This window comes from Lithobates pipiens, unplaced genomic scaffold, assembly GCF_037356315.1.
Source record: "Lithobates pipiens isolate NorthernLeopardFrog02 unplaced genomic scaffold, aLitPip1_a1.2 Scaffold_3, whole genome shotgun sequence".
Taxonomy (NCBI): Eukaryota; Metazoa; Chordata; class Amphibia; order Anura; family Ranidae; genus Lithobates; species Lithobates pipiens.
The window spans coordinates 276,066,103-276,093,812 of NW_027507790.1; the positions used below are offsets into that span (position 1 = coordinate 276,066,103).

Here is a 27,710-nt window from a genome sequence, read left to right on the forward strand (position 1 = left end):
GCAGTGCCGAATCGCAAAAAGTGGTCTGGTCTTTGACCAGCAAAATGGTCCAGTCTGTAAGTGGTTAAGATACTCATCATACGCGCAAGAGCTCCATAATGGCCACTTAAGCCAGAACTCTGCATCACTCCAGAACCAAGGAGCACACCGCAAGCCGCACGACCCCCCTGGACAGCCACACTCAAGCCATCAAGATCTGGGAGACATCCAAGCAGCCCCCTGTATGTCCGGACTGGCCACCAGACAAGATTTTGGGCCACAGTTTGCCCAATTTCAGGGGGAGGGGTGTACCAAGATGGCCCCCACCACCGCTACTAACGAGCCACAGGTGGACTGTGAGGAAAGGACACTGGATCAAAGGCAAGTGATTCTCCCTGCCACCCTCGCATACTCCCAGGTGGCTCAGGGCAGCCCACAGTCAACTGACTCCCTCTCCAGTCTCCACTGAGCCATGCTGGACTGTGCCATGGAGGACTATAGGCATGCTGGTCCAGGACCCGGCCTCACTGCTGGTGGACCTATTCCTCAAATTATCAGACCTCTTAGAGATGGGACTTGCCAATGCAGCTGACAAAATTAAAAGAGACCTCAAATCTGGTTTTATCAACCTAGGTTTGCAGAATGGAATCCATAGAACATAAACTGGACATTAGGTGTGTCTAAAACCAATCAAAATGCAGCACACATTCAGGTCCTCCAAGATCAACTTGACACAGCTCTCTCCAGGATTGACGTCCTGGAGAAGAATAGATCCAGGAGACACAATTTCAGTAGCCGCGGCCTTCCCAAAACTGTCACCGAAATCTCCCCTGCAGTGCAGAGCCTCATCAAGGACCTTATACCAAACACACCCCCTCACCACCTGGAGTTGGCTCACAGGGCCCTAGGGCCCCCCAGGAAATACAGATCCCCTAGAGATATCATTGTGAAAGCACATGTCTATGCCATAAAGGAGAAGGTTATGTGACAATCACGAACCAAGTCTAAAGTGCTGTCCCAAGGTCACCAAATACAAATCTTTGCAGACCTTTCCCCTTCAACTATCCAGAAACAGAGATCCCTAAAACCACTCCTTGCAGCCCTCACTCAATAAGACATTAAGTACCACTGGGCTTTCCCATTTGCAGTGATATTTTCATAAACGGGAAAGGCACATTCCTTCTCTAACCTAACAGACGACAAGAGGCTATTCCTGCACCTTAAATTTAAAACCCATGAAGCGCCCATGGACTTTGCCAATGTTTCTGCAGGCTCCTCCAGGCATCCAACCCCGGCAAGCCCGGTATCCCCTCTCTGGGACAAAGGGAGGATCAAGAAATCCAAGGACGGCGGACCACCTTAAGATGGAGGAACAGGTCAATCAATACCCTGCCCACAACCGGGCATCCATTTCGCCAGGACGGCAGTCCACTCTCTTAAAGAAGCGTTATGCCCCTAACCTAAGTTGCCATTTTTGAAGGCCCCTCTATGTTAATCTCCAGGTTCATATCCCACCAGAGGACAACAGCATTGCTAAGAAAGTGATGAGGATAATACCCACGTTACTATATAAAAGTGATCTAAAGATGCTATCAGCCCAGATACTTTGTTTTGGATTGCAGGCATTGAAAAAATGGCAGCACTGGCTCAATGTGCTCCTGACCTGCCCAAAGAGATGCCTCAGGGAATCCGAGGAACCAGATAGTGTCTCAGTTGGGCTATCTGAATTGTAGGACCCCCTGACTGTGATCTCTCCCAGCTCTTCCCTGGAGATTATCATCTTCACCAAACCTACGCTGGAGAGGCGTCTTAGGTGACAACCCTAAAGATATCTCCCGCCCTAGAAACATTGCATTTGGTTTATTTTATACAGTGTTCTATGCCAGTTTGTCTTAAAATAAGATGTAATAGGCTGTGTTTCATTAATGTTAAAGTTCCACTTTGAAACAGGGGTCCAGGGTGACCCCCTGCGCCTCCACCTATCCCGCAGAAACAATTTTCTATTCCTGTGAGATGGGTCCTCGGCCCCCATTTAGGGACAGCAGACGTGTAATGGCAGGAGTCTGGCAGACATACTCCACATGAGACCCGCTTGGTCTTCCTGGAAGACGCAATAATTTGTTTTGTTTATCCTCTCCTCCCCACTTCTTTCTAACTCTCTTTTTCTCTTGAGCCAATCAACAGGACGAACAGTTTTCCAGAGCCCAGTTTCCTATACTCAACTCTATCTCCCTCTGGAGAAGACAGCAAGGGGTAAGTGGTGGTAGACTCGGTAGCACTCCACCCCTCTGTTCCCATGGCTAAACCTCCCCCAACAGGGACAGAGTTTATGATCACCTAACATAATGTCCAAGGACTAAACTCCCCCCAGGAAATGGAGAAAGGCATTTGAAAATGACGGTTCTCTGAAAATAGATATAATCATGTTCCAAGAGACATACTTCCCGGCCCGATACAACCCCAAATTCCTCCACGCGTATTATCCAACCTTCTACTTAGCGAATGCAGCTAACAAGACCAAGGGGGTATACTAATATCTAAGCACAGTAAATTTTCCCCGACCTCTGAATATAAGGACCCAGAGTACAGATTCCTCCTAGTGAAGGGCACAGTGGAGTTCAAATTTTATTATCTCATATCCTATTATACCTCCAAAAAAGGTCAACCAAAATTCTTCCAAGCACGCTTCAACACCCTGAACGCCTCTCCTGGAGGGCTTGGTCATCTTTTGTGGTGACTCAAACCTTGCTTTCGACCAGGGGCTTGACAAATCGAAGCCCCCAGAGACCCAACTGACATGACCCACCAAGACCAACCTAAACATAGCGAGATTTATTATACACAAGGCCTTGTGGACATCTGGAGGGAATTGAACCTCATGAAAAGAGACTATACCCATTAATCCTATCCCCACCAGAATTGATCATATATTCCCCCTCCATCATCCCCTTGGCACAGAAAGCATCCATTATAGACACTGCACGGTCAAACTCACTGATTCTGCTATCCCAACAGTACGCCTTCGCTAAGACACCTCTAGTAGACTGGCGACTTAACAAATCACTCCTTAGTAACCCCACCAAAACCAAAGAAATAGATGACTCCCTCAAGGAGTATTTCAGACTAAACGACAGAGATGACATTTCCCCAAAATTCTTTGGGCAGCCCACAAAGTCACCGTTAGAGGCACTTTAATTCGTATGGTGACCCAAATCAAGAAAGAAAGACAAATGGACATACTCCAACTGGGAAAAAAAGTTTGCAATCCTAAAAGCCAAAACACAAGAAAAATCCCTCTTAGCCCTTGTACACACGGTCGGACATTCCGACAACAAAATCCGTCAGATTTTTTCAGACAGATTTTATCCGAAACTGGTGTTGCATACACACGGTTGGACAAAGTTGACGAAAAATCCGATCGTTCTTAACATGATGACGTTATTTAGTTACGACGGGACTATGTTCAGGCTAGTAGCCAATAGCTTTGGTCTAGGAATTTGATCTGAGCATGCGTGGCACTTTGTCCGATCGGAATTCTCTACAATCAACATTCTATCATGTTGTCAGAAAATTTTTAAATCCAGCTCTCAAACTTTGTTGGTCGGACATTCCGACGGAAAAAGTCCAGTGAAGCCCACGCACAATTGGATTATCCGACAACATGGTCCGATCAGACATTTTCCGTCGTAATGTCCGACCGTGTGTACAAGGGCTAAGACCCTTCTAGATCAAGTAAACACAACCAGACTAGAGCTCAACCTGGCTCTACCTGCCAAAGTGGAGAAACATATCTAAATTTTATTTACAGAAGGATAGAAAATGGTTCCATGCTAGCCACTAAGCTTACACCTAAACCGCGCACCTATACCCTGCCCAAGATCAGGAGACCAGGCCACCCAACTAATTCCAACAAAATACTAGAAACCTTTTATGACTTCTACACAAAACTCTACTCCTCCACCCCCCACAGACAGAGGCCCACTCATCACGACTTCCTGCGAGACCTACACCTACTGAACCACTCCACAGAACACAAACACCTAATGGAAGACTCCATCTCAGTGGAAGAGATTAGGGACGTCATTAAAAACTTCAAGAAGGTTTCTGCCCCCAGACTGGATGGTCAAACAGTACCATATTAGAAAGGCTTTACGGAAACCATGGCCACATACATGGTGACATTTTTCAATGCAAAAACCATAGGTGCCCCCTAGACCCCCTATACCCCCAATTCAACACCTGGAGAAAGTGGAGAACTACAGGCCCATATCCCTTAAGCCGCGTACACACGGGCGGACTGTCTGGCCAACTAAGTCCGTCAGACAATCCGACGGACAGTCCGTCCTACTTTTGAATGAATGGACTTGACCACACACGATGAACAGACAGTCCGTTGAAAGCTTGCGCGATGACGTGTACAGCACGTACGACGGGACTAGAAATAGGACGTCCAATACACAGCAATGCAACCTTTCGCTGTGTAAATCCTTTCTGAGCATGCGCCATACTTAGTCCGTCCAACTTGCCTACTCACGAGCGGACTGTCCGCTGAAACCAAAGTTGGACGGACAATTTTACGGAAATTCCAAAAGACTTAGACCGCCAGACTGTCCGCTGAAGCCCACACACGAGCGGACTGTCCGCTGAAATGTGTTTCAGCGGACTAAGTTGGACAGACAGTCCGCCCGTGTATACGCGGCTTAATAAATAATGATATAAAGATTTTAGCAAATAATTTAGGTAACCGTCTTTCCTCCTTCATTAACAGATATGTCCACAAGGACCAGGTGGGGTTTATCCCTGGTAGACAGGGGCCTGACCAAACCAGAAGGGCCATTGACATTATATCTATTTTACAGCCTAACTGGGACAATGTCCCCAAACAAGAGGGAATGTTTTTATCACTCGATCTACATAAAGTTTTAGACTCAGTTGAATAGGCTTAAATCTTTGCTATCATGGAGCGCTGGGGTTTTTATCAGAGCTTTATGGGGATTCTCCACTCCCTCTATACCCCTTAACATTGTGAAAGGCACCACAGGCAAGGATTTCCCCTATCCCCGCTTATATTCGCTATCGGTATTGAAACGCTGGCAATAGCAATACGTTCCAACCCCAATATACCCTGCAGTCCACAAACACATAAATGCGGCCTATTCACCAATGACATGCTATTATTTATAAAGTCTCCGATTACGTCCCTTCCCAATCATGGCAAACTACTATCCGAATTCACAACAATCTCGAGACTAAAGGTAAACTATGCCAAATCCCATGCCCTCAACATTTCCCTGAAACCAGAATTAGTAGCATAACTACAAAGTGCCTTTGAATTCAAATGGAGAAGCTCCTCCATAGAATACTTGGGGATCACCCTTACCGCAAAAATTTAACACTTATACACCCCAAACTTCATTCCTACATACCAGAAGTTTAAGTCCGACATGAAAATATGGCTAAAGGGGAAATTTCCTGGCTGGGTAGAATACACTCCATTAAAATGACTCTCCTCCCCAGACTGCTCTACATCTTCAGGGCCTTACAGATCAATATAAGAAAGGACTCATTGAAATCCTTGCAACAAAATATTCTGTCGGCCATTCTCTCCCAATCTCTATCTCTATGGGACAATCTGAGGCTGAACCCTTTCTTGATTTCCAAGTGTCAACCCCTAGCCCACATCTTTAACAATCCAAACTTCATCACAGGCCAAAATATTAAAGCTTTTAAATGGTGATTGGACAAGGGGTTGTATTGAATCTGGCATTTTTTCATTTTCACTGGACCGATATCTATGAAATTTTGTATGCAACAGCTGGAAATCCCAACTTCTGAACATTTCAGATTCCAGCAAACACAGCACTTTCTATACAAAATCTGGAAGTGTAAAACAGCCCCCCAAAGTTCACTCCATATGAAATATGGTGTAGACAGTCCACGGAACAAGATGGCAAACCTCTTCTCTTTATAGATCCTTTAAGGGGATTAGAGATGTTTCCTTGATATAATCTATCTTAAAAGTGATGAGCAGTTGATACCTCACCCCTGCTAAGCTGGCTACCATATACCCTACAGTTAACCCTCAATGCTTCAGAGGTTGCCAACTAGCAGGCACTATGGCCCACACTTGGTGGGAATGCCCGAGAATAAGGTCATACTGGAAAAGGTTGTTTGCCTTGATACAAAAAGTAACAACCCACCAGATTCCGAGAACCCCCGGCTATTGCCCTACTGAATGCTAACCTTCCCAAGACAACCAGATCCATATGCAAATTTATCAACTTCACGTTGTTAGGGGCTAATCTGACAATAACCAAAGCGTGGAAACAACCCAGGATCTCTCTCTTGACCACCAAGTGCAAAATCTCATGGATTATGTCCCAGGAAAAACTCACAAGCATCCTCCTAGACAAAACCAGTGATTTTGAGGCCACCTGGGAACCCTGGGTTAAGTACATGGGTATCTCTCTCATTCCTGGTGTACAAGCCTAACAAATTTGCTTCCCCACTTCCCTCCTGTTGAGTTGCTTAACTTTCTACCTCTCTCTCTTCCCTCTTCCTACTAATCTCTCGCCCCTTCCCCTTTACAACATACACTATATACCATCTCTTCTCTCTAAAGGTACCTATAGTACAACTACTTCTATTATGACTCTACAAATTGTCCCTACCCAGAAGATATGATGTTTTGGTTCCAATGTTTCCTCCATGGCAGTGTCATTTGATCCAAATCCTCAACCAGTTTCTCCCAAGGGGGAATGGGGGATGCGTTCCCTGGGCACAGTATGTTCCCCACAGGGGTGCCCGGAATGACCTTCTGATCCCTGCATTTGGATCCAAGGAACTGGGACCATGCAGGGAATTCAATTTAACAACTGAACAGAATGTCTTATACATATGTTTTGCACCTATTCAGTCTAACTTCAATGAGTCCATCAATGTTGCACTGTACTAAGTGTCTGTATTTTAATTTTGTTGTTCTTTTATTGAAAAAAAAAAACACCATAAACGCCAAAGAACTCAACCATCTAGCAAAAAGATCTTCATTATGGAAGTTAGTTCTGAATGTTCATTGCAATGTCCTATGTGCACAGTAGACACACTTCCATGCTTCTCACCAACCTTCCTGTACCAACAAGAATGTCCAACATACTGTATATTCACAGTGAGCACCCAAGCCAAAAATAAAGGTGTTCTTCTCTTTTTCCTGGGGCAAAAACATTATTTCCTGAGCTGTATCTATGACAGAGCCCAAATACTCCAGTCTCTTAACTGGTTGTAAGGTTGACTTCTCCAGGTTGAGAATCCAACCTAGATGTTCCAGATACCTGACCATTCTGGACACCCCCTGGTTTAACTGCGCTACTGACTGATCTACCAGTAGCAGGATGTCTAGGTATGCCGTTACTGCTATACCCTGGCTACTTAGTCTTTCTAGTACTGGGGCCAAAACTTTCTTAAATACTCAGGGAGCAGTGGCTAACCCAAAGGGCAAGGCCGCAAACTGAAAGTGGTGCTGTTCCACTGCAAAACTCAGAAAACTCTGATGAGCGGGGAAAATTGGCACATGTAGATATGCATCTTTGATGCCTATTGATGCTAGAACTGTAGGGTGGATATGACTGACTGGATAGACTCCATGTGGAAAGAGCGGATGTTTAGGAAGCGATTCAGCGCTTAAAGATCTAAAAAAGTGTCTGACAGCTCCAATCGGTTTTGGTACCATGAAGAGATTTGAATAAAACCACATACCCTGCTCTTCTGAGGGGGTCTCTATGATTCCCTGAGACATCAATTGGTCTAGCACCAGAAATAAAGACCTTCTTTTCATTGGGTCTTTGTGGTTTTGCCAAGCCCCTGTAAACCACTGAAATCTACCCCAACCTTGATCGAGTGGAGGCGCCCCTTCATAAGGAGGCCTTGGGACTCTGCTTTGCAGGCTTCTGCCCTCAGGCACTTCTGCAGTGCTATGCAAATAAATACATAGGTAAATAGTTCCAGACAAAACAAGTACATACTTTACATCTTTAATGTATACATCTTACATCTTTAATGTATACAGCATGTGTTAAAGCAATATGCCTCTATGGAAGCGTGCATTCATGTTTTAGCATGAGTTCATACAAATATGCTTTTAGGCAGAATATGAAGTGTGCTAGCATGCTGTACACACGCATTCATGTAGCACGTGTGCCATGGAAGAAGCAAGCATGCATTTATGAAACATGTTATGCAACATTCCGCAACACATATATATGCAGACATGTATTTGTATGCGATCATGAGGAATCATGTATATTTACGTAAACATGTATTAACATGCCTCATTATGCAATCATGCATCTTTAGGCGATCGTGAAACTTTAGGCAATCATGCATTCTTATGCAAGCCAGCATTTTTATGTGATCAAGTATTTGTATGCACTCTAGCATCTTTCTGCGCAATCAAGCCCCTCTGTGCGACCAAGCATCCTTGTGCGATCAAGCATCTTTATGCAATTAAGCATCCTTGTGCAATTGAGTCTCTCTATGCAATTAAGCACCCTTGTGTGATCAAGCATCTTTGTGCGACTAAGCATCTTTATGTGACTAAACCTCTTTATGTGATCAAACATTTTTATGCGGCTATGAAAAAAATTTATAACTATACAAACATAAACATGCATCTTCATGTGACCATGTATCCTTAAGCGATCATGTCACCTTATGCGATCCCGCGTTTTTATGTGATCAACAATAACATGTTTTTACACAAACATGTCCAAACATGCATTTTGTATACCCATGATCATGAATCTCTTTGCAAACAGGTGAACTGGTAAAAACAGTTATCTTCAGCAACCATGTGTTTCAGCAACCATGTGTTTCAACAACCGCGTGCTCTAGCAACTGTGCATTTTAGCATCTGTGCATTTTAGCAACTGTGCATTTTAGAATCTGTGCATTTCAGTATCTGTGCGTTTTAGCAACTGTGCGTTTTAGCACATTTGTAAACAAGCACCTGCTCAACTGCAGTTTATCCTATATTTTAGACCTGTAAGATACCAAGCACATATGCACTATATTGCAGATACAACTCCCTAAAATGCACCCACATCACCCACGTCTTTCAAACATGTGCTTTTAAAACATGCAATTAAGCATTTGGTTTCAGAATTTAGTTTTTGTCTGAAAAATACATTTATTTAGTTACTCCCGAAATTTGTTTTTATTTATTTTGTTTTCCGTAAAAAAATTGCATTCGTCCAAAAATCCAAATGAATTAAGGTTGAATCAGTCATTGAAGGCTTATGGTGTCTGTCGAATGTTTAAAGAAGATTCGACGGAGCAGAGAATCTCCCTTCGGGTCTGGTATGGATATTAAGGGGAACCCCATGCCAACAAAAAAATGGTGTGGGGGTCCCCCTCAAAATCCATACCAGACCCTTATCTGAGCACACAACCTGGCAGTCCACAGGAAAAGAGGGGAGGGGACGAGAGAGCACCCCCTCTCCTGAACCGCACTAGGCCTCATGCCCTCAACATTGGGAGGATGCTTTGGGGGTAGCCCCTCAAAGCACCTTGTCCCCATGTTGATAAGGACAAGGGCTTCATCCCCACAACCCTGGCCGGTGGTTGTGGGGGTCTGCGGGTGGGGAAGCTTATCGGAATCTGGAAGCCCCCTTTAACAAGGGGACCCCCAGATCCCGGCCTCCCACCCTGAGTGAAATGATAAGGGCGTACAAAAGTACCCCTGCCATTTCACCAAAAAAGTGCCAAAAAAGGGTTAAAAATGACAGGAGGGTCTTTGACAAGTCCTCGGTGACTCTGCCTCCTCTGACACATGGAGCCATGGGTCAGAGGGGGTGGAGTCATCGGATGGCACCGCCCTCTGTTATAAAAGAGCTGTCAGAAGAAGAGAAGCATCACACAGCGGAGCCTCCCATTGGGCGGAGCGGCCCGAGAACGAAGAAGAGACGCCGTGGTGGAAGATGTCAGACGAGAACACCGGAGCAAGAGGAAGTGGATTGGAGGAAGAAGAGGATCAGAGTAAGAAGAAGATGGATGAAGAAACCAAAGGATGAAGAAAGGAAGAAGACCAGAAGAAAGAAGATAAAAGAAGACTTTAATAAAGGACTTGTCAAAGACCGTCTCCTGTCATTTTTAACACTGTTTTATCACTTTTTTGGTGAAATGGTAGGGGTACTTTTGTACGCCCTTACCATTTCACACAGATTGGGAGGCCAGGATCTGGGGGTCCCCTTGTTAAAGCCCCCTGCCTGCAGACCCCCACAACCACTGGCCAGGGTTGTGGGGATGAGGCCCTTGTCCTCATCAACATGGGAACAAGGTGCTTTGGGGGGGACCCCAAAGCATCCTCCTAATGTTGAGGGCATGTGACCTGGTATGGTTCAGGAGTGGGGGTGCTCTCTCATCCCGCCTCTTTTCCTGTGGCCTGCCAGATTGCATGCTCGGATAAGGGTCTGGTATGGATTTGAGGGTGACTCCATGCCATTTTTTTTTTGTGCGGGGTTCCCCTTAATATCCATGCCAGACCTGAAGGGCCTGGTATGGATTTTTAGGGGGGCCCCCACTCCATTTTTTTGAGCCAGGGGTTCCCCTTAATATCCATACCAGACCTGAACGACCTGGTATGCTCTTGAAGGGCAACCCATGACATATTTTTTTTTACATTAAAATCGTGTTATAAGTCGCACTGTGATTCACACTCAAGTCGTGTCCAAGTTGCCTCCCAAAGTCGTGCTGGAAGTCGTGTTGCTCCTGTGTGAATAAATGGACTGTTATGATACAAGTTCAATAGACACAGATTGTTATTGTCAGAGTCATGTCAAATCTAATATCTGTATCAAACTTTGTTAAAACAAAAACTAAAATAAAGCATTTATTTATGTCAGATCTTTTGTTTTTCGGATTCTGTGCTTTCATTATTGTTTGTCAAAACGATAACGAAAATACCTGAAATTCGGACAAAAATGCATTTGGACAAAAACGAATGCACATGTCTATTAAGCGATACATTTGCAAGCACATATGTGACAGAAGGGCCTGTTGAACCAAGAATCCCTTGCAAAGGTTGGGAAACCCATGTGTCAGCTCCCCATGCACCTCTTATGTTTAAGTTACCCTATGCCAGGGTGACTGAGAAAATATATCTTGGATTACTTAAAATGGGACAGTAATATTTATCCACAATATCTCCCAGGATATATGTAAAGACTATTTTTGGTTTGTTTGATTCTGAACTCAACGTGTTAGTTGAGAAAGCTGATCACATTGTCCTCTTTACAATGAAGGAGACAGGCTAACTCCTGCTGGAGCTCCTGCTATTGTGAGAAGGTGCCCTGTGATAATGTATAATCTACTGTGTGAAGCTTGGTGACAAGTCTGACCTATAGTGAAATCCTGATTAATCATAACAATGCTCAGGAGGGCACGGAGTCACGTCGGCTGCTTTAAGGGATTCGTTAATTATCTCATGTTAATTCTGTTTCTGGTTACAGGTGTATTTTTAGAGTAATATGAGTAAGAGGAGGGACCTCCTCTTCTACTACTATATATAAGACTTGTATTTTGGTTCTAATAAACAGTCAATGTTCAGCAACTAAACAAGTATCGTTTTGTTTTGTGCTTGTGAACAATTGGAATATCTGATATCTATATTCAGACTGGGAGGAAGTTGTATATGACAAAAGCACTCCAGCGGAGTGTGGGATGTTTCGTTACAATGTATATTATGCTGTTCCTGCCCACAAGCAGAAAATAACACTTTTAAAGCAAACTGCTAATCATCCAGGGGTGTATCTACTTTACAGATGTACATGCCCCTTGGATAGGCATAAAATATGCAGTATGTAATCATGACTTGTCTGCACCCAGTCCCCAAGCAAATACTCACACTCACTGGCCTCTGTTCTTAATTCTTCTATTTCTTCTTCTTCACAGAATCCACAAAAAAATGCAGGAAACCACAAATAACAACATGTCTTTCACCAGGTGATGGATCAGCTAACCACAAAAAAAATCTATGAAACCTACGTTTCCTTTGCATGCTATCACTTCTCCCTCATTGGGATCCTTTGGTACCAAGGGTACAGGTAAACCATATGGTGATAATAGCTGTCACCCATCTGGGCATTCAGAGGATGGTCAATCTACTTTAGTACACACTGCCTCACTTACCCTTGTCAGAGAGATTCCCTCACTACAGCACTTCCTGATATAGATTTTTTAGATCCTGCTCACAATACTCAACACGAAACATAGAAAATCAAGAAATATTGAACACCATTCACGAGATGATGAATGAACTTAACATTATCAATCTCTCTATCTACAAACTCTCTCCAGAGGAAGTCCAAGTACTTTCAAAAGGTTTAAGTTCCTGCCCAGACGCTGACACTAACAAATTTGAAATCATACAAGAACTACACATGGTTACATATTACATGCTAAAAGTATGTATATTAAACACATACACAGCAACAAGACCAAACTAGGGCACACCATGATGAGGCTTTAGATAATATATTAGCACTCTTGGAGGAACAACATCCTGCCAAACTGATTGATCAGTACAATATTGAATCACTCCTACAAGAACACTTGGACAGCAAGGTAGATAGTACGCCTATCACATCCCCATAAAGCAAAAAAATCTGACACATTTCTTTCCCCAAACATCAATCCCAACATAGGTGCTTTTTTATCCCTGACCATGAGATTAAGAAGCAAAAAACCAACATCCCGTCAGCGAATCTCACGACCCAAGAAAAACAAACCCTTAACCACTTCAGCCCCGGAAGGATTTACTCCCTTCCTGACCAGAGCCCTTTTTGCGATTCGGCACTGCGTCACTTTAACTGACAATTGTGCGACGTGGCTCCCAAACAAAATTGACATGCTTTTTTTCCAACAAATAGAGCTTTCTTTTAGTAGTATTTGATCACCCCTATGGTTTATATTTTTTGCGCTATAAACACAAAAAGAGCGACAATTTTGAAAAAAACACATTATTTTTTACTTATTGCTATAATAAATGCCCCCCCCCCCCCCCCCCTAAAAAATACATTAAAAAAATAATTTCCTTAGTTTAGACTGATACTTATTCTTCTACATATTTTTGGTGAAAAAATCACAATAAGCGATTATTGATTGGTTTGCGCAAAAGTTATAGCGTTTACAAAATAGGGGATAGTTTTATGGCATTTTTATTAATATATATTTTTTTTTTAAATGGCGGTGATCAGTGATTTTTATTGTGACTGTGACATTATGGCGGACACATCAGACATTTTTGACACAATTTTGGGACCATTGCCATTTATACAGCAATCAGTGCTATACGAATGCACTGATTCCTGTGTAAATGACACTGGCAGTTAACCACTGGGGGCAGTGTATGGGTTAAGTGTGTCCTGGGGCGTATTTCTAACTGTGGGGGGGCGTGGCTGTGTGTGAAACTTCACTGATCTCTGTTCCGATCACAGGGAGAAGAGATCAGTGACACTGTCTCTAGGCAGAATGAGGAGATGCTTGTTTACATTATCATCTCCCCATTCTTAATCCCCATGAGACGATCGCGGGTATCTCTGCGGACTTCGAGTCCGAGAGACCTGCGACTCAGAATCACGGAGCTTGCTGCAGGTGCGCGTGCGCCCGCTGGCCGTCTCTTAAAGGGCAACATACAGGTATGTGATTCTGCCTGTACAAGCCCTTCTGCCGACATATATCATCATGAGGCGGTTGGCAAGCTGTTAAAAAATGGATTAATTGTCACTCATTGACTATTAAACCTTCTGATAAAGGGGGAACACTGTGATCATGACAAATATTTAATATAAGTCGATGTGTATGAATATTCTCCAAAACAAGGACTGTCCCCAAGTCCATGATTTTGTTTTTATCACCTATATCAATGGTTTTATACCTTTTTACATGGATGTAATAAAATGATATGTTTTATATAAATTCAGAAGCAATTTTTTTACAATTGCCCTTAAAGTCCCGTTTAAGTACTTGGGGGATACTAACCTCTTTTCCATTTACCTATGGGGATGTTGACAACATAGATGAGGCTTTCTCGGGTGGATCTCCTATACTATATATACAGTTCAAACTGTAACATTATAGAAAACGACTCCATGAATAGAAAATTACTCCATGAGTTCCCCCTTTCATTTACAGGTATATTTACAAGTATATCATAATATGAAACTAAACAATCACTATATTTTCTAATTGTAAATCTCCTTAGCAAACAATATAAACAGAAAACAATCAACTAATGTCTTACTTTGCCTTTTTTCCAGAAGACGGGATTACTCAGATTGGTAAGTATTTCAGGCACAAAGTCTGGTCTTATAATGGCAATTTCTTTATAGGTATAATATGTACTGTTAACAAAAATCCAGCTTTCTAAAATAAGATCGGTTGGAACTTCTCTTCTCTCATTGAAGTAGATCTTGTCACCAGATGGTTCCATGTAATGAACATTTCTCATATATTTGTGCAGCTTTTCATGGAAGACAGAATACAAAGTTTACCATATCACAATAACACCAATTTAAAGGATAAGTTAACCTTTTTTTTAAGTTTAACATATTACAGATGACCGGCCCCCGCTTCCCCTGACCCCCCATTTTGACAGCTAACAGGGGATTGTCTCTCCCTGCTAGCTGTCACTATTTAAAAAAGGGTTTGGCCTGTCCAGACGCTTCATTCTTTCACAGTATTTAGTGAATGGGAAGACTATAAGTACCGACAGCCTCAGCAGCTGTCGGTACTTTCCAGGCTGCTAGGAAAGAAAATATAAATAAATGTATATGTTTACCTGCAAAAACATGTGTATTTTTTTTTTTTTATTAATATCAACTTATCCTTTAACTTTCCACTGAACAAATTCAAATTTGATAAATCTACTAGTGAGATAAAAACGGAGATATTAACTGCTGTAAAGGGGTATAAAGAGAGAGGTTAATAACCTCAAAATTTCCCCCTGGTATGTTACTTTTATATGGTTATGAAGTTGTCCATGATCGTGGTACATTTTCCCCATCCTTTATACCTTTATTTTTAAATTCTCTATGTGACCTCTTTAATCGTCTCAACACTGGACATTTTCTCCTCTTTCTTTCCCAGGCCAATTTTCAGCTTTCAGCACTCTCACATTTTGAATGAAAATGATTCAGTCATGCAACATTGTACCCAAATTACATTTTTATCACTTTAAAAAAAAAATAGAGCTTTATTTTGGTGGTATTTAATCGCCACTGGGTATTTTTTAGTTTTTTTCACTATAAATGAAAAACAAATCATACATTTTGACCAGAATTTTTACTGCTACATTTCATTGGTAAAAATAACCCAAAACCCGTGCATATTATTTGGTCTGTGCGAAGGATATAAAGTCTACCATCTATGGTACCTAACATTGAAAATTAATCAATCGTGATGTACTGACTGCTTATATCATTTCTTGAGGCCCTGAAATGCCAGGACAGTACAAATACTGTCCAAGGAACTCTTGGAAGCAACTAGTCAGTGGGAGAAGAGCAGAGGAGCAACAGCCTGCATTGAGTTGCTAGAGGAGATATCATTATTAGGATCGTTATAGTGTGATAGGGGTTGGTAATAGTTATAGGTTGGTATTGGTTCTGAGAAATCATATCCTTGACCAGTAGGGGTTCCAAGATGACCTCTTTGTTATCGTCCTCAAGGACAGTGGTCATCAACCCTGTCCTCAAGGCCCAATAACAGGCCAGATTTTTTTTTTGTTTTAAAACATTTTATTGAGTTTTGAGAAACAGAACAGAAATGAGAAAAACATTTTTTTTTTGCGGACGTAGCCGCCAGATGTAGTTAATAACAAAAACGTTCCTAAGGTCAGAAACATTCAGGTAGGAAAATGACAATCAAGGCACGTAAATTAGGTTAAGTAGTATAAGTTACAGTTATCTAGTAACATAAATATTTTATGTGGCAAGGATAACATTTGTACTTATTTCCATATTTATAACCCATATCAGAGTGAATATGGTGCCTTAAGTTATATGTCAACAAGGGATTCATTCTGAATAGTCCTATATTCTGTTACTAACAGGCATATTGTGTGTGTTTCTATAATCTGGGACGAAGAACAAGAGGCTGTAGAACCTCTTGTACAACCTTATTGATGCCGAGTTATAGTCCTACAGCCTGTCGGCAGTATATGGATTAGGTAGTTCTTGAGTGGGTTTTGTGAGACCCACCATGGTGGAGAATAAACCATAACTTCTACTCCTAAGGGCTATTAAGTGAAGATTCGGGACCCTTGTATTCCACTCCCCCTCCCTCTCATGCCAACTGGGATCTGACTGTGAGAGGGGAGGGGAGCCCAATAAAAAATAAAAAAAAATTATTTTTACTTCATCCCATTGTTAGTGAATAATGACAGCCCAATCGTCAACTGGAGATTGTGACATGTAAGGTTTGAAAGTAACTATGTCAGTGAGGTTTAGAGACAGTATAAGGGTTAACCATAGTTGCTACTAATTGTTAAGTATGGGGGGGGGGGTAAAGGAGGTAGGATAAAGGGAATATAGGATAGTGAGGTACAGATGTCTAATATGCATATCCTGAAGTAGGTACGTATGAGGGGATCACCCCCCAGGTCAAGCTATTAGGTACATAGAAGTTTTTTGTATTCCTCTGATTGTTGAAACTGCAGCCAGCAGGCCCATGTATTCTGGAATTTATGTGAGGTTTCTTTGGCTTGATGTATTAGGGCTTCCATCTCGGCAATTCTGGATACCCTCTGCAACCATACTGTGACACTAGGAGGGGTGGTTGATTTCCAGTGTGTAGGGATGCAAAGTTTTGCTGTGTTAATTAAGTGGTGCATAAGGGACTTCCTGTATTGCCTTTGGGGTAAAGAGGTGTGGTGAAGCAAGAATTGAGCTGGAGTAAATGTAGGCGTGTATGTTGTGATTTTCGCGATGAGATGGTGAACTGCAACCCAAAAGGGTTGGATTTGGTCGCACTCCCACCAGATGTGCAAGAGAGTTCCCCTGGCTCCCTCACACCTCCAACAAGTGGGTGGGACCTGGGGATAACATTTGTGTAGCCGATCGGGAGTTCTGTACCAACGCGAGTATATTTTGTAACCGTTTTCTTGTATCGACACGTTTAAGGAGCCTTTGTGTATATTAAGCCAAATATTATCCCAATCCTCTTGAGGCAGCGTTATGTTTAGGTCATGTTCCCATCTCTGGATGTAAGGGTTTTCCGATTTAGATGGCGTTGGGGATAGCATGGTGTACAGTTGGGAGATAAGGTGTTTAACAGGGTCCCTGTTATTGCACAAGGTTTCAAATGGGGTGAAAGCTCTACTCCATTGTTGTGATGTGGACGTCTGAAGTAAAAAGTGGCGAATTTGAAGGAATTGAAAAAACGATAAATCCCATTCGGGGAAACGGGATGTGAGGGTGGAGAAAGGGATTAATTCCCCCTTGTCGAAAAAAGCTTCCGCCTTTCTAGCGGTGAATACCTTATTGAGAGTAGTTGAACAGTTAAGCAAGCCCGGAGGAAAATCTGGATTTCCATCCAGCGGGGTCATTGGGCCAGGAGTTTGAGCTATGTGTGACCTCTGGCAGACACGACTAAAGGTGTGTATGGTTGGGCCTATTAGGGGGTGTTTTAATGTGTCTGGTAACGTGGAGCGAAAGTTGATCCAGGGTAGGTGGTGTATTGGGATTGATGAAAAAGCACTCTCCAGTCTCACCCAAGCTTTAATGTCAGCATGTACGTGCCAGTCAACTATTCTGAACAAGAGGCAAGCCCAATGATAATTCTGTACATCTGGCAGTCATATTCCCCCTTGCCCAATGGGTTTTACTAAGGTGTCCCATTTGATGCGGGGAGGCTTGTCTGCCCATAAGAATTTTAAGCAAATACTTTTGTACGTGGAAAAAAACGTTAGAGGAAGTTTAATAGGGATTGTCTGTAAAAGGTATAAGAGTCTGGGAAGGGCGTTCATTTTCAGGATCGCCGCTCTACCAAACCAGGAAAAGGATTTTTTATGCCAAAGTTCGAGGTCTTGTCTGAGGGTGTTAAGAAGTGGTAAAAAGTTTCTGGGGTATAAGTCTCCCAACTTGTCCGGAAGCTGTATACCCAGATATGTGATGGAATGCGATTCCCAACTAAAAGGAAAATTGGCTTACATAACCGTACAACACCTTCAGATAGAGTGATATTAAGGGCTTTAGATTTACCAAAGTTAATTTGGAGATTGGAAATTTCCTTGAACAGGGCAAAGTCTTGTAACAGATTGGGAATTGTGGTGATCGGATCAGTGAGGAACAGGAGTACATCATCGGCGAAAGCCGCTACTTTGTGTTGAATATCCTTAACCTGTACCCCTTTGACAGATGGATTTTCCCTGATTCTTTGGAGCATTGGTTCCATGGTGAGAACAAAAAGTATGGGGGAGAGAGGACAACCCTGTCTGGTTCCGTTGGACAGGGAGAAGGCATCCGACAGGTGACCGTTAATTTTGATTTTAGCCGACGGGGACGAATAGAGTGCTGTGATATATGCTAGGACATGTTCTCCAAATCCCATCGATTGTAAGGCTGCTAGCATGTAGTCCCAAGCCACTCTGTCGAATGCCTTCTCCGCGTCCAGGGAAAGAAAAAAGCCAGGGGTGTTGTGGGTTGTCATCCAGTAGTGCATATTGATAGCTTTTAGGGTGTTGTCGCGAGCCTCGCGATTTGGGATAAATCCAACTTGGTCTAGTGAGATTAAAGAGGGTAAAAGGGGAAGAATTCAGTTCGCCAAAATTTTTGCTTAAAGTTTTATGTCCACGTTGATTAAGGAGATGGGTCTGTAATTGGGGACTAGGGCTGTGTCTCTACCAGGTTTGGGAATGACTGATATATGGGCCTCAAGGATGTCAGAGTGTTTTGTGGAATCAGAAGGCAATGTATCGAAAAATGTAAGTAAAAACGGGCGCAAGGTTTCTGCAAACATTTTATAATACCCGGTAGATAATCCGTCTGGACCCGGGCTTTTACCTGTTTTCAATTGCTTAAGGGCCATCATCATCTCCTCTCCTGTAAATGGAGAATCTAAGCTTGCTGCCGTTTCAGGGGAAATGGGTTGTGGGCTGTAGTGTGCCAAAAAATCTATCATTTTCTGTTGTCTCTCTTTCGCGGCGGACTCAGTGTTCGGTATTGGGAGATTATAAAGATTCTTATAAAAATGACGAAATTGATTAGCAATATCAGTGGGGATTACATGTTTGTTTCCCTGAGGATCTAGGATATGATGAATGTTCGAAGAGGCTCGTTTTGTTTGGATTGCCCTCGCTAAATATTTACTGGCTTTATTGCCAAATTCATAGAAAATGTGTTGTGTGCGTGCGAATTTGCGTCTGATGGTTTTACCTAATTCTGTGGCCAGCTCTTCTCTTGCTAACTGGAGAGATTGGAGAGTGGATTCCGCAAGTGATTGCTTATGTTTGGTCTCAAGGGCATGGACGCGCTCAGATAAGTCGTGTATGCGGGCCTGTCTGATTTTCCGTCGTTTAGCTGCCAAAGCCATAAATTCTCCACGGATCACGCATTTGTGCGCTGCCCAGAGCGTGAGCGGGTTTATGTCGTCAGATGTGTTCTCCTGGAAGTATTGTTTAAGGCATGTACTGATTTTGTGAACATTGTCAACAGGCCAGATTTTATGTATTGCCTTGGGGAGATGCAGACTGTAAATGATATCATCTGTGATGTATTTCAGTTATCTTGCAAACCTGGCCTGTTGGTGGAGGACAGGGTTGATGACCACTGCTCTAGGATGACCTCTTTGTGGATGACCTCGCCATCCAAAATCTTATCCCGGACTAGATGTACATCCATTGGAATGTTTAGGAACAATAAAATTTGGGGTGAGAGGGCGTTGAGTTTAGTATTGTGAAATCATACCTTCACTTCCCTTATTGAGGTTATTCTTATTTTTATTTTTATTGTTAGGCACAATGGGGCTATTTGGTCATATCCGTGGTTTAATAGTGGAGGAAACCTCCATACATTCTTTCCCATCTAAATGGATTTCTCCTGCTTTCGGTGCTCCTGCTCCCATAATAAGTGGTATATTCTGACATCCATAAGCATTGTTGGTCCTAAAATCTGCCAAGTCTCTATTATTTTTATTTTATTTTTGTGTATTCTTATCCACTTTATCTAATTTTATTTTTAGTGTATCATTAAATTCAATAGTATGTGGTTTATCTTTAACGGGTTCTAACTTTAATTGAAGAACCTTAATCTTTTCATCTAAAGGTTCTATTTTCCTTTTCTTTCTTTTAATTTATTAGTCTTGCTAATATTTTTATTGCCAAGTGGGAGAATCCTTTTTTTGTTTTCATGAATCTAAACTGGAATTATGATTCTATTCATTGATGATTCGTTATTCATCTGGGAGGGCACTGAACAATCACTTCACCAGTTTATGCATCATCTTAACAATAATAAAAACAATACTAAATTAGACTACCAATACAGCACAGGTACCATCGATTTCTTGGATCTGACTATTTATAAGAAAGATAATTTTTTTAGCCCCAAAAGTTATATATATATATATATATATATATATATATATATATATATATATATATATATATATATATAGTTTATTTTATAACTACAGATAGAAATAGCTATCTATCAATTAGAAGTGGACATCAGCCCATGTGGTTGCACAACATTCCACGAGGTCAGCTAATGTGCATCAGAAGGAACTGCACTTTTGACAGTGAGTTTCTAGAACAATCAAATACCATAAAAGGAAATTTATACAGAAGGGATATTCAGAGGTACAGATTGATCAAGAGATCCATGAGGACATTGGCCATCCCAAGGAACCAATGTTTGGAGAATAGGACCCATATTAATAAAGATGATAATAAGCAGTGGCGTTTCATTTCAGATTTTCATTGCAAGTATAATGCCCTGTACACACTGTTGGACATTCAAACGACAAAATCCGTCGGATTTTTGCAGATGGATTTTAGCCCAAACTTGTCTTGCATACACACAGTCGCACAAAGTTGTTGGAAAATCTGATCGTTCAAAACATAGTTACATAGTTAGTAAGGTTGAATAAAGACATCAGTCCATCCTTAGTGTCTACAATTGTCCCTATCCCTTTACATTGCACACTCACATTGATCCCTACCCTCAAGGAGCCACAATCCAAGATCCCCAGTTGTATACTAGGGCCAATTTTAGACAGAAGCCAATTAAACTACCTGCATGTTTTTGGAGTGTAGGAGGAAACCAGAGTACCTGGAGGAAACCCACGCAGGCACAGGGAGAACATGCAAACTCCAGGCAGGTAGTGTCATGGTTGGGATTTGAACCAGTGACCTTTTTTACTGCTAGGCGAGAGTGCTAACCACTACACCACTGTGCCGCCCAAAAACGAGGACTATACTATACTATAATATATGGTACTATAAAGAGGCCAGTAGCCAATAGCTTTCATCTCGTAATTTATTCTGAGCATGTGTGGCACTTAGTGAGTCGGAATTGTCCACACACGATCGTAATTTAAACTATCGGATTTTGTTATCGGAAAAATTTTAGACCCAGATCTCACAGTCCGATCGCAAATTTCCGTCGGAAAGGCCGACCTTGGTATAGTCTCAGGATAAGGTATTAAAATCTGTAATCCCCAAAAAAACCTCATTTATTTATAGAAGGGCTCCTAATTTTGGTGACAAAGTAGTTCAAAAAATTCTAAATCTTCCATCAAAACTATCTTTCTGTCAGGGTCGAAAAGGGTTGTGTAGTCTGCAGGAAATGTAAAGCATGTCAGTATGTAAAGAAACAATCCACATTTTATTCAAACCCTACAGGTAGAGAGTATGAGATCACTGACCTCATAACATGTAAAACTACTCATGCCGTATATATGCACTATTCTGTCCCTGCAGACTGATGTACATTGAACATTAGGGATGAGTCGAACACCCTCCCATTCGGTTCTCATCCAGAACATGCAAACAGGCAAAAACTTTGTTTGAATACGCAAACACCATTAAAGTCTATGGGACATGACTACGAAAAATAAAAAGTGCTAATTTTGAAGGCTTATATGCATGGCATTGTCATAAAAAGTGTTTGGGGACCCGGGTCCTGCCCCAGGGGACATGTATCAATGCAAAAAAAAGTTTTAAAAATGTCAGTTTTTCAGGAGTGATTCCAAATGATTTTAATAATGCTTAAAGTGAAACAATTAAAGTGTAATATTCCTTTAAATTTCGTACCGGGGGGTGTCTATAGTATGCCTGTAAAGAGGTGCATGTTTCCCATATTTAGAACAGTCTCACAGAAAAATGACATTTCTAAAGGAAAAAAAAACTTGCGGCTATAATGAATTGTCAGTTCGCAATACACATAAAAGTTCATTGATAAAAACGGAATGGGATTTCCCTACAGGAGAACCCTGAACCAAAATTAAAAAAAAAAATGAATGGGGGTCCCCCCAAATTCACCATAAGTAATAATTATTAGTTGGGTTCTAACTGATTATTTTGAGAATTTTTTGTGGATATAACTTATTTTAGTTTTTATTATTTATTTTTGGAGATGTGATAACGATTATATTTACAGTATATATGATTTAGAGATATTTTATATAGACTATAAAATAAAACTATATTTAAGTTTGTAAAAGCAACAGTATCACACCTCCAAACCTTAAATTGGTAGTGGCAATTAATCTGAGATTCGGTATTTACCATTATTTAATTTATATATTGTGTGCTGCAGATTTTAGAATTGGAGAGACTATTAGGCCGCGTACACACGGGCGGACTGTTCGCCCAACTTTGTTTGTCAAACAGTTTCGGCAAACAGTCCGCTCAAAATTAGCATGGACGGACATGGCCACACACGGCACTTTTTTGAGCGGACTGTTTCAGCGAACTGTTTGCCAAACAGTTCGCTCAACTTTTGAAATGAACGGACTCGCCCACGTAAGGCGGAGGCAAATCCGCCCATTTCGAACGCGTGTACAGGTAGGCGGGGCCCGCGAAGGAGACGTCGCGGGCTCCGCCGCCTGGAATGGGCTTAAAGGGGAACCCCAACGCCGAAAAAAATCGGCGTGGGGGTTCCCCCAAAGTCCACAACAGACCCTTGTCCGAGCACGCTACCCGGCCGGCCAGGAAAGGGGGGCGAGCGAGCGCGCCCCCCCTCCTGAGCCGTACCAGGCCGCGTGCCCTCAACATGGGGGGTGCCTTGGGGAAGGGGGGGCCGCGCGGCCCCCCCACCCCAAAGCACCTTGTCCCCATGTTGATGAGGACAAGGGCCTCTTCCCGACAACCCTGGCCGTTGGTTGTCGGGGTCTGCGGGCGGGGGGCTTATCGGAATCCGGGAGCCCCCTTTAAGAAGGGGGCCCCCGGATACCGGCCCCCCACCCTATGTGAATGAGTATGGGGTACAATGTACCCCTACCCATTCACCTGTGAAATAAAGTACAAAAAAAACCACAACACAGAGAAAAAATATTTTATTGCACAGCTCCGGGGGTCTTCCGTCTTCGGGGGTCTTCTCGCCGGACTCCTCCGCTATCTTCGTGTAGCTCTTTTACTAGCGGAGGAGCCCGGCTTTCTTCCTCCCCGCCGCCGGCCTCTTCTCCCGACTTCGGGGGTCTTGTCCCCCTCTTCGGTTCTTCTGCCGGGCCACCGCGCCTTCTTGTAGCTCTTTTGCAGGCGGTGGCCCGGTCTTCTGTCGCCGCTGCCTTCCGTTCTTCTGTCGCCGCCTTCGGTTCTTCTGCCGGGCCACCGCGCCTTCTTGTAGCTCTTTTACAGGCGGTGGCCCGGTCTTCTGTCGCCGCTGTCGCTGTCGCCGCTGTCGCCGTCGCCGCCTTCCGTTCTTCTTCTTCTTCTTGTTCTTCTTCTTCTTCCCCAGGAGATGTTGACACGTCGCTCTCTCCGGCCGGAATGCCAGAGCCGCGCTGTGCGGTCACTTATATAGTGACAATGGGGCGGTGTCACATGGTATATGTCACATGGGTTGGTCACATGGGTTGATGTCACATGGGGACTATGACATCGTAAGGGGGCGGGGTCACCATGTGACCAACCCATGTGACATATACCATGTGACACCGCCCCATTGTCACTATATAAGTGACCGCACAGCGCGGCTCTGGCATTCCGGCCGGAGAGAGCGACGTGTCAACATCTCCTGGGGAAGAAGAAGAAGAACAAGAAGAAGAAGAAGAACGGAAGGCGGCGACGGCGACAGCGACAGCGGCGACAGAAGACCGGGCCACCGCCTGTAAAAGAGCTACAAGAAGGCGCGGTGGCCCGGCAGAAGAACCGAAGGCGGCGACAGAAGAACGGAAGGCAGCGGCGACAGAAGACCGGGCCACCGCCTGCAAAAGAGCTACAAGAAGGCGCGGTGGCCCGGCAGAAGAACCGAAGAGGGGGACAAGACCCCCGAAGTCGGGAGAAGAGGCCGGCGGCGGGGAGGAAGAAAGCCGGGCTCCTCCGCTAGTAAAAGAGCTACACGAAGATAGCGGAGGAGTCCGGCGAGAAGACCCCCGAAGACGGAAGACCCCCGGAGCTGTGCAATAAAATATTTTTTCTCTGTGTTGTGTTTTTTTTTGTACTTTATTTCACAGGTGAATGGGTAGGGGTACATTGTACCCCATACTCATTCACATAGGGTGGGGGGCCGGTATCCGGGGGCCCCCTTCTTAAAGGGGGCTCCCGGATTCCGATAAGCCCCCCGCCCGCAGACCCCGACAACCAACGGCCAGGGTTGTCGGGAAGAGGCCCTTGTCCTCATCAACATGGGGACAAGGTGCTTTGGGGTGGGGGGGCCGCGCGGCCCCCCCTTCCCCAAGGCACCCCCCATGTTGAGGGCACGCGGCCTGGTACGGCTCAGGAGGGGGGGCGCGCTCGCTCGCCCCCCTTTCCTGGCCGGCCGGGTAGCGTGCTCGGACAAGGGTCTGTTGTGGACTTTGGGGGAACCCCCACGCCGATTTTTTTCGGCGTTGGGGTTCCCCTTTAAGCCCATTCCAGGCGGCGGAGCCCGCGACGTCTCCATCGCGGGCCCCGCCTACCTCGAAATGAGCAGACTTTCCTCCGAGCGGGAACAGTTTGCTCATTTCGAAAGTAGCCTACACACGGGCGGACTGTTCGCTCAAACACAGTTTCAGCGGACAGTTTTTCGGAATTTCCGAAAGACTTTGTCCGTCAAACTGTCCGCTGAAACTGTCCGCTGAAAGCCCACACACGAGCGGACTGTCCGCCCAAACACTGTTCAGCGGACAAGGTTGGGCGAACAGTCCGCCCGTGTGTACGCGGCCTAAGTCTCCTCCTGCAGGATTTAATGGTTATTTCAAACTCTCTTAATTAATATGGGGTTAATGGAACAGCTGGACAATCAGGTCAGTCCATTTTCATTCCCACATGAGTCGTGTGTTATACTGGTGGAGTATGGTGAGACACAGTAATGTGCATGCCACTGTTAACCATATATCCAGTAGTGATTATTTTATAATTTATCATTTATAATTACAATTTTAACTGGCAGAAGGTAGGTTAATTATACAGATGGACAGTATTGTGGTGGTCCATGTTCATTGACTTAAAAGTCCACCAAATTTGCTCTCTATGACTTAAAGTGATGAAGAGGAGGATACTTAACCACTTCAATACAGTCATTTATTCACCTTGCTTGCCAGACCAATTTTTAGCTTTCAGCGCTCTCACACTTTGAATGCCAGTTACTCAGTCATGCAACACTGTACCCAAACAAAATTTATATTGTTTTTTTCATACAAATAGAGCTTTCTTTTGGTGGTATTTAATCACCACTGTGTTTTTTATTTTTTGTGACATAAGTGAAAAAAGAGCGAAAATTTTAAGAAAAAAAAACACTTTTTTTTTAGTTTCTATGATACAATTTTGCAAATAAGTAATTTTTGTTCATAAATTTGGGCCAAAAATTATACGGCTACATCTCTTTGGTAAAAATAAACCAAATTAGTGGATATTTTTTAGTCTCTTTGAAAGTTATGGAGTCTACAATCTATGGTGCAAATCATTGAAAATTGATCACATCTGATCACACCTGATGTACTGATGGCCTATATAATTTCTTGAGGCTCTGAAATGTCAGGGAAGTACAAATACCCCTAAATGACCCCTTTTTGAAAAGTAGACAGTCCAAGGTATTTAGTAGGAGGCATGGTGAGTTTTTTGAAGTTGTAATTTTTTTCTCCACAATTCTTGGGAAAAAGAAGATTTTTTTTTGTTTTTGTTTTTTTACAAAATTGTCATAATAACAAGTTATTTCTCAGACACAACATATGCATACTTCCAATTACACCCCAAAATACATTCTGCAACTCTTCCCGAGTATGGCGATACCACATGTGTGGGACTGTTACACAGACTGGCCACACAGAGAGGCCCAACATGCAGGGAGCATCGTAAGGGGTTCTAGGAGCATAAATTACACCTCTAATTTCCTAATGACCTAATACATTTGTGAAGGCCCTGGAGCACCAAGACAGTAGAATTACCCACAAAATGACCCCATTTTGGAAAGCAGACGCCCCAACGTATATTCTATGAGGCACAATGAGTCTTTTGAACAGTTATTTTTTTTTCCACAAGTCTTTGGAAAACGTAAAAAGAAAATGAAAACATATTTTTTTTACACAAAGTGGTCAGTTTATAAGATATTTCTAACTCAAAGCATGTACATAGCAAAAATTACACCCCAAAATACATTCTACTACTCACCCTGAGTATGGTGATACCACATCTGTGTGACTTTTACACAGCGTGTCCACATACAAAGGCCCAACATGCAGGGAGCGCCGTCAGGTGTTCTAGGAGCATAAATGACACCTCTAATGTCCTAACGCCCTATTACATTTGTGAAGGCCCTGGAGCACCAGGACAATGGAATAACCCACGAAATGACCCCATTTTGGAAAACAAACACCCCAAAGTATATTCTATGAAGCATTATGAGTCTTTTGAAAAGTTATTTTTTTTACACAAGTCTTCAGAAAACATGGAAAGAAAATTATTATTTTTTTTTTACACAAAGTTGTCCATTTATAAGATATTTCTAACACATAGCATGTATATAGCAAACATTACACCCCAGAACACATTCTGCTACTCCTTCTGAGTATGGCAATACCACATGTGTGAGACTTTTACACAGCCTGACCATATACAGAGGTCCAACATGGAAGTGGTACCTTCAGGCGTTCTAGGAGCATAAATGACACATCTCATTTCGTTCCTACCTATCACACTTTGGAAGGTCCTGGAGCACCAGGACAATAGAATTACCCACAAAATTACCCCGTTTTGTAAAGCAAACCCCCCAATGTGTATTCTATGAGGCAAATAGGTACTGGGGTACTCTGACGGGCTGGTGACTGGTACTCTGTTACTCCGACGGGCTGGTGACAGATACTCGGGTACTCCGACGGGCTGGTGACAGGTACTCGGGTACTCTGACGGGCTGGTGACAGGTACTCGGGTACTCTGATGGGCTGGTGACAGGTATTCGGGTACTCCGACAGGCTAGTGACAGGTACTCGGGTACCCTGATGGACTGGTGACAGGTACTCGGGTACTCCGACGGGTTGGTGACAGGTATTTGGATACTCAGATGAACTGTGACAGGTACTCAGATAGACTGTGACAGGTACTCATA

At 43.2% G+C, this 27,710-nt stretch overlaps 1 protein-coding gene across 1 annotated transcript in view; it reads right to left on the reverse strand.

Annotated features, from left to right (window-relative positions):
- The window catches only part of LOC143941277 (vomeronasal type-2 receptor 116-like), a 96,494-nt gene that overhangs the window by 44,207 nt on the left and 24,577 nt on the right, over nucleotides 1-27,710 (reverse strand). Inside the window, exon 3 of the mRNA XM_077463314.1 lies at nucleotides 14,273-14,491. Within this exon, the coding sequence (XP_077319440.1) occupies nucleotides 14,273-14,491 (219 nt within the window). The remainder of the gene's footprint in view (nucleotides 1-14,272; nucleotides 14,492-27,710) is intronic.